Raw genomic sequence first — 8,208 nt, 5'->3', positions numbered from 1 at the left:
ACAGAAGATAGCCTTATGAATTTGGCTCACTCCTGGCAGTCCTGGGGGCAAAACCATGGAGAATGAACGATAAAAGGAGAGTATCCGTGACTGTGTTCTCTGTGACCCGACTAACTTGACCGACTCTGTCCTTACAAATCGAAACAGATTTTACAAATTCCAAAACTCCTGATGTTTTTTTGCTTTTTTTTTTTTTCAAATCTGCATAAAAATAAGGAGATATATAATCTATCTGGCAACAAAGTAAGTGACGGAAAATTGAGCAGACGACAAGTGAATGAAAACGTGAATTGTGATTTGTGAATGTTTGATTTTCTCTCAGTCCACAAAATATAAACTGCTAATTTATTTTTGCAAAAAACATTTATTGACTGTGAAATGTCGACAGTAGGACTTCTTCGGACTCTCTTCAATCCCAAAATATTACCATCTAATGTGACTCAGCTGCAGTCATTAAACAGAAGTCCATTCTTGCTTGGGTATAAAAACTCAAAAACATTAATGACAGTCTGGTTAAAAATTGTTTCTTATTATTTAATACTCTTATTTTATTGTTATGTCCAAGGTTTTTATTTAACCATGAACAAGTAAGAAATATGTCTAGAGTGAAACGAAGAAATACACATCCAGGATACTGGCTTCCACTGAAGAATGTTCAGGTAAAAAGTCATAAACTTTTTTTAACTTTACCAGAAAAGTAATTAATATTGATTTTAAATTTTTGTGGTTATGTTTTATTAGAAAAAAGATGACAAAATTTCAGCTGACAATCTACGTTTTGTGAGAGAAGTTATTCAGGATAAGTATAAGAACAAATCTCCCCTCAAAGGGTCAGAGCTTCAAATAGAGAAAACAGAATGGGATCCTAAAACCAAAAGAAGTGGTGTGATTGCAAGAAACATTGGACGACAACAGATGTGGGACAAGGATGGAAATAAAATTGTCTGCACTGTTCTTCATGTATGACATATTCCTTCTATTAATCTAAAATTCTAATTTTTTAAACTACTTTTTGCGCATCACAGGTTTTGGACAATCACGTCATTCGTTACATACCACCAGAAGAGTATGTAAAAACTTCGAGGGGTGCCATTCACTTCAAAAATAAAACACCGTTAGGATGTTTGGTAGTTGGAGCTGAAGCTACAAATCCTGAAAAGGTTAAACATTGATCTATTCACAATCCAATACATAGTTCCATTGAAAAAATCAAATTAAACACAATTTTTCCCCGCATAGTTCACCAGGCAATACTGCAATCTTTTTTCCGAAGTTGGTCTCTTGCCTAAAAAGACATTGTCTCGTTTCATCATTACACCCAATGCAGCTCTGCCTCCATGCACACCCATCACCGCAGGACATTTCCTCGTTGGGCAGGCAGTAGATGTCTATGGGAAAACGTAAGTTTACCTGCTTTCAAATTGTGTTAGCGGAAAAGTGGTTTCTAAAACACAATTTTTTTGGGCAGAGTCGATCACGGATTTCAGGGTGTGGTAAAACGTTGGGGTTTCAAAGGTGGCCCAGCCTCTCACGGTGCCACCAAGTTTCATAGAAGGGGAGGTACTATCGGAACTGGTCGAGACAAGGCTCGTGTCTGGCCTGGAACAAAAATGCCTGGACATATGGGGTCTGAGCGGCGATATAACAGAGGTCTCATGGTAAACAAACGTCATTTTAAAAAAATGTTAAGTCTAATCATAAAATAATTGGTGAAAAAATCACTGGTTTTCCTTTTAGATCATGCGAATTAATATGAAGTATAACGTCATTTACGTTAAAGGGACTGTGCCAGGTCCCACCAATTCAATCGTGCGGATTTTCGACACTCTTTTACCCTTGAGGTGAGTTGACAACAAACTTTTTTGCTCTTGAAAATCAGAAATCTAATGAAATTCATTTTGAAACTGTAGAAAACTCAAAGAAGCTCCACCTCACCCAACATATTTCCCTCCAGAGGATGGAACACAAAAAGAAGAAGACATTTGGGATTCGAGCCTTCACGTATATGGTTCACCTTCCATTTCTGTCTAGTTGACCGATATCGATGCTTAGTTAATAAATTGTCTTGGAACCATTTTAAGCCGATTTGTTTAGGGAACGCAATTGCGGAGGAAAAAAAAATTATAATTTAGCGATGGCTTGAATTTTATATGTTCGTCATGGCTGGCAATTAATTGTCAACGAAGTTGTCTTTGAATGTCGAACATCTCGTTAAAACCTTAAGTTATATGAAAGTTAAATCTCCAGTAGTTTGGTTTTGCAAAGTTTTTCTTTGTACAATGATGCCGAACGGTCGTTCTTATTCTTAATTTTTCGCTTTTTCTATTGAAATATTTAGATGATGAAATACGTAATTTGAAGTTAAGTCAACGATAAACTTTTATATTAAATGATTATAAATCTATTACAACAGACTTGAAAACTACTAGAAAATTCCCCTCACCGGAACAGACCCCACTGAAGATATTCGGGTTTCTGGCCTTTAACACATTCTTCTTCCATTTCTGTCTAACGGAAAATTATCTATGGGTTGAAACAATTTAAGCCGATTCTTGTAGAGAACGAAATTCGTAAACGCTTCCTCGCTCGGTAAATTTTATCGCGATCGACGGTGAATTAGGTTCGTTATTTTCGTCATCTTTTCGGCCATATCCACCTCCGCCCGGAGTTAGAAGTTTAAAACTGTCCTGTAATAGGAGACAATTATTGTTTAAGTATTTTTTCTCTATTTTATTGCTCAAATTCTTCGTCTTACTCCGGCATGAACGGGAACTGAGCATTTCGCCCCCAAATTCAATAATACTCCATCTCGACGAAGTAATGAATTGCTTCCTTTGGCACCTTCTTCTCCGCCTAAATAAAACATTTAAATGGAACACGTTTCAGAAATTGATTTCAGATTTCAACTACCACCTTCTAGTCCGTAGGGAGCGTACACACGCCTCTCGGTGAGCACTGATAAAGTCATTGTTTTCCGGAATAGAAGCTCCCTGCTGATTCCATCCCCACCTCGATGTTTTCCAAGTCCTCCACTTCCGTTTCGAAGAGAAAAGGATCGCAAGATGACTGGGTACCGGCGTTCAAGCACCTCTGCGTCAGTTATTCGCGTGTTGGTCATGTGGGAATGTATTCCGCTCCTTCCGTTCCAGGTGGATCCAGCGCCTGACCCACCAGCTACCGTCTCGTAATATCCCATGGTTTCGTCGCCAAACGTTATGTTGTTCATACAGCCCTGTGAAGCTGCGCAAGCTCCAAAAGCTTTGAGGACAACGTCTACCACCCGCTGTGAGGTCAAAACGTTGCCACCCACTACGCCGGCTTCAGGATAGGGATTGAGAAGACAGCCTTCCGGAATGATGACTTGGACTGGAACAAGGCAACCCTATTCCATGGAAAGAACAACGTTAATTATCTGTCATGATACATGATAGACGATGATGGATGAAACCAACTTGATTAAGCGGAATGTCATGACCCACAAGGGAACGTAAACAGTAAATGATCGCCGACAACGAAACGGCACGAGGAGCGTTCGTGTTTCCCCAGACTTGGCAGCCGGTCCCACTGTAACAGTAGACGGTAAGATTATTACACCATCAATTTTCAATTCTGGTTTTTATATATGATTACGTAAAGTCAAATGTGGCGGATCCTTGATTCGGATCAATATCGACCGATAAACGGATATTGGTTCCATCATCCATGAAATCCTCAGCTTTCAGCATTCGCCCAGACTTCTTGGCTACTTCTTTGAGCAATGACCGAACGGCATTTTCAGCATTGTGTCTCACATAACTCATGTACTGCTGAACCACTTCTATGCCATAATAGGCCATCAGTTCGCTTACGAGGCCGATACCCTAAGAATAATTAACGTTTCTTTAATTGTTGTTTTAAACTACTTCAGTAACAGGAACCAAGAGGAAGAGTACCTTTTGATTAGCTGCTACTTGAGCACGAAGGTCAGACAAATTATCATGCAAATTACGCGTGCCGGAAGCGCCAGGTATGTCTACCTTACCAGGAGCATTTAAAGCGTCAACAAGTTCCGCCTCTTTGAACTCTCCATTACGTACCAACACGAAGCTGGAAAACGAAATGAGAATAAGTTAAATCGGAGGTCTGTTTGCTTATTCCATAAGAGTAGAAACCTTGTAAAAACAGCTCCCTCCTCATTCAAAGTATGCGAATGTGGTGGCATAGAACCAGGTGTTATACCCCCGATATCAGCGTGATGTCCACGACTTGCAACATAAAACACTGGTTTTGGTTGATTCCTAAAGAAAAAAATTAAGTGAATTACTGCGATTGGTGAATTAGACTTCAAATAAACAATGAGCATACTCCCAAAAGACAGGAGTGATAACAGTGAGATCAGGTAGATGAGATCCACCAGCCGACGGATGGTTTGATAGAAAAACATCGCCCGGAAGTATATCGCTACCTCTTGAACGTAACTGAACCGAAAAAATTAATATTTTTTCACACAGACTTTACAGAGTAATTACTTGATATTGGACAGCTTCTTGCATTGCTCCGAGATGAACAGGAATATGTGGGGCGTTTGAAACTAATCCTCCATCGGGTCCGAATAAAGCGCAAGAAAAATCCAATCGCTCTTTGATATTGGTGGAAACGGCAGTGCGTTGAAGGATTCTGTTTAGATTAGCATTGATGAAATTGGTTGGTTGTCAAGTAGATCGGCATATTTACCTTCCCATCTGCTCTGCAATACTCATGAAACGATGCGAGAAAATCGAAAGCTGAACGGCATCGAGTTCTAGACTAATCTTGTTGGTCGGCGCGTCGTGAATGGTAATTCGCAAGTCACCTTGGACAGTCAACTCAGCTGTCGAGTTGGGTTCAACAATAATGGTACCTAGTTGATCAATAATCATAGCTGGGCCCGGAATGGAGTGACCTGGTAAGAGATCTTTTAACAAAAAGACTTCACATTCCCTGTAACCCCCTTCATAGTAGATGGGGCTTGTCTGAATAAGACGAATGAATGCAAATTAACAAAAACCATTACAATCATTTTAATTCAATAAATGTACCGCAACAGCAGTCGCTGGCGAAGAGGCAGCCGAGAGAGTTTTGACTGTTTGAATTCCCGTTTTAGCGATCCCTCTAACGCGAATATCGTCGACAATTACTAGACGCCCATCAATACTGAAGCCAAACTCCGTTTTATACCTAAAAACAAGGGTTAAAAAAACTCTTTGAATGGAATTCGATTATAGATTTCACTCACTTTTCGATAAACGATTTCATGAAATCGCCGTGCAAAGTCATTTGATTTGATCCTTTATCATCACAATCTGCTGGTTCACAAAGCAGGGCGCAGTCCGTTCGATCGTAGCGCATATGAAGATACGGTTCGGTATGTATCTGATCTGAACGAAAGCCTCTCTCCAGCAGGGAGTCTCGACATCGCTCTGCTAACTGAGCAATTCTTTGATCGATGTACTTGAAATGATCTAAACATCAAACACAATTAAGGAAACATCGCGGCAATTCTGTTAGAATAATAAATTACCGATTTGGTAGGGTTTGCTACAAGCTTCTTGCTCCTCACGAACGACGTCTGCCAGGGCCATGCCGTAAGCAGACAGGATTCCGGAGTACCGATGAATCAGTACGACTTTCATGCCGAGGCTACGAGCAATGGCACAGGCGTGCTGCCCTCCCGCACCACCAAAGCACGCCAATACGTGGCGTGAAGTATCGTGGCCTTTGGCTTGGGTAAGGGCGCGGATCGGTCGACACATGGCCTCGTTGGCGACATTGATGAATCCCATAGCGACTTCTTCCTCAGTCATGTCGAAGCGCTCGTTCACCTGTAAAAAATTAGCATGCGGATATGTAAGAGACGGCATGCAATGATTCATTCATGATTGATTAAACCTGCATGGTAAGTTGTTGAAACGCTTTCGTGGTAGAAGCCGAGTCTAGAGGTTCATTTTCATGTTTTCCAAAAATCTTGGGGAAATAGTCAGGAATCAGACGGCCGAGCCGAAGATTGGCATCCGTCACAGTCAGGGGTCCCCCTTTCTTGTAGCAAGTGGGACCGGGATGGGCTCCAGCCGATTCAGGACCCACAACAAACATTCCATCGCGGAAAAACAGCATCGATCCACCTCCTGCTGCCACAGTATTGACATCAAGCTAATGAAAAAAGACACCATGATGTTTTTGCTGAATTCTTCAAAGAGAATGAAAGGTGCAAACCTGAGGGGCCTGAATAGTTACACCGGCGGTTGTGGTTTCAAATACATGCTCCCATGCACCGTCGTAGCGACTGACATCTGTCGATGTACCGCCCATATCGAAGCCGATGACAGGCAGATTATTTGAGACCGATCCGTAAAGCGTGCGTGCATAACCAACTACACCTCCAGCCGGGCCAGACAGAATGGCACGGGAGCCACTAAATGTATCCATTGGTGTCAGACCACCGTCACTCTGCATGAACAGAACGTTTACACCTTCGAGCTCGTTTTTGAATCCAGAACAGAAACCCTAAAAGAATTTTCAAAAAAATATAGAAAAGTGAACAGAACAAGCTGTTAAAAGTGGAACCTGCAAATAACGCTGGATGTGAGGAGTCAGATAGGCGTCTGACGCAGCTGTAAAGCCTCGAGGAACGATTCGCATCATAGGCATAATCTTGGACGATAACGAGACACTTTGAATTCCTACGCTACGGGCAATCTTTTCAATAATTTCCTCGTGAACAGGATATCTGTTAAAAAATGATGAGAAATTATTGATACACTGTTCCTGTCGAAGCTGATTTAGTAACAGAGCTTACATGTAAGAGTGCATTAGCACTACAGCGATGCTTGAAATTCCTATCTCATGAATCTTTTTCAGTTCACTTTTTAGATGTTCTTGATCAAGTTCTTCGATGACCCATAGTTTCTCGCCATTAGTTGCATCTACCTGCCTTCCTTTCGTGGTTAATTGGCACGTTGGATGGTCCAAAATGACTCGTTCTTTAGCTTCAATGACTGCTTCATACAAGCCTTCAGGCATTTCAATTTTCTTACAAACAAATGGTATTAACTGAATGCTAATGAAATATTGCAAAAAATGTTGTAGATATTTACCAAGTCAAAGATTTTTGGTCTGGCTTGGTTCCCAATATACAAAAGGTCTCTAAATCCACTAGTGATAACTAGAGCCATTCTCTCCCCTTTTCTTTCGAGCAAGGCATTTGTGGCTACAGTTGTTCCCATTCTTATCCATTCAATCATTGAGGTATCCACTGGTTGGCCAGCAGGCATTTTGATTCCCAACTCCTATTCAACAGAACCAACCAAATGACAAAACAATGTTAATAATCCTTTTGATTATATAGCCAATTTGTATGTAACAAATATACTTCTTCAAGAATTCTTCTGATTCCCTCTCTTGGAGCATCAGGATAATTTGAAGGATCAACGCTAAGTAGTTTTGTTACTCTCTCTTTTCCATCAGGGCAAATAGCATAGACATCAGTAAAAGTTCCACCTCGGTCAATTGCAAATTTGAATTTACCAGACATTTCCCTGAAAAATATAACAAACCATTCAAATCATGTACAAATTATCCACAATCAAGAAACCAAAGTAAACATCTTTTAGGACATGAAGGTAATAACATTTTAAAACAGGTAATCAAACATGAAACTAATTACAAATATTTTACCTTTGATAATTAGGAGGTTGGTATTTGGTAACAGCAGCAGAAAGAATGTACAGAACAGCACACAAAGTTTTGTAGAATAATCTGGTGTAACAGCAGAACACTGACCGCTTAGTGTTACACTGTTACATGTGTACGAATTTTTAAAGATTTTTACACAACGATTATATTTTCAGGAGCAACAAAATGCTTTTGTTAGAATGTGATAACGTCTAGCTACCAAGAAGACAAGACCCAACACCCAACAGGTTTTTTGTTTTGATAGAGATCAGCTGCCAAGCAGACGAAACGTGAAAATCTAGCGGCATTTTTTGAAAAGGAACTTGAGACATGAGAGGCAGCGTTCCGCGCTCGATCATATTGTATGCAAATCTTGCTATTGTTTTCTCTGTTCTAATCTTACAACAACATTGTGGATATTTTCATGAATATTTCTTTCAATTTACGTACCGTATCAGTTCATAGTGCACCAATTACTTCTTTTCAATGCAGATTTTTGTAGATAAGTAACAATAACAC

At 40.3% G+C, this 8,208-nt stretch overlaps 2 protein-coding genes across 2 annotated transcripts; one reads left to right on the top strand and one right to left on the bottom strand.

Annotated features, from left to right (window-relative positions):
• The first annotated feature begins 252 nt into the window (after positions 1–252).
• LOC124342748 (39S ribosomal protein L3, mitochondrial-like) lies at positions 253–2,076 on the top strand. The gene is made up of 8 exons (XM_046795887.1): positions 253–479; positions 566–659; positions 742–960; positions 1,026–1,160; positions 1,240–1,400; positions 1,469–1,658; positions 1,738–1,841; positions 1,911–2,076. The coding sequence occupies exons 1-8, from the start codon at positions 379–381 to the stop codon at positions 2,029–2,031; spliced, it is 1,125 nt and encodes a 374-aa protein (XP_046651843.1). The 5' UTR covers positions 253–378; the 3' UTR covers positions 2,032–2,076.
• A 285-nt stretch (positions 2,077–2,361) lies between these two features.
• Positions 2,362–7,955, bottom strand: LOC124342559 (5-oxoprolinase-like). Its single transcript, XM_046795551.1, has 20 exons — positions 7,693–7,955; positions 7,388–7,553; positions 7,113–7,304; positions 6,815–7,047; positions 6,583–6,745; positions 6,232–6,522; positions 5,908–6,168; positions 5,540–5,840; positions 5,255–5,480; positions 5,058–5,196; positions 4,714–4,991; positions 4,509–4,656; positions 4,345–4,457; positions 4,152–4,277; positions 3,933–4,086; positions 3,631–3,860; positions 3,453–3,564; positions 2,914–3,382; positions 2,756–2,853; positions 2,362–2,687 (listed from the first exon to the last, which is right to left on the bottom strand). The coding sequence occupies exons 2-20, from the start codon at positions 7,547–7,549 to the stop codon at positions 2,541–2,543; spliced, it is 3,843 nt and encodes a 1,280-aa protein (XP_046651507.1). The 5' UTR covers positions 7,550–7,553; positions 7,693–7,955; the 3' UTR covers positions 2,362–2,540.
• Between the last annotated feature and the right edge of the window lie 253 nt (positions 7,956–8,208).

Source organism: Daphnia pulicaria, chromosome 6 (genome assembly GCF_021234035.1).
Source record: "Daphnia pulicaria isolate SC F1-1A chromosome 6, SC_F0-13Bv2, whole genome shotgun sequence".
Classification (NCBI taxonomy): Eukaryota; Metazoa; Arthropoda; class Branchiopoda; order Diplostraca; family Daphniidae; genus Daphnia; species Daphnia pulicaria.
The sequence above is the reverse complement of the archived record's forward strand: the minus strand, read 5'-3'. Positions and strand labels throughout refer to the sequence as shown.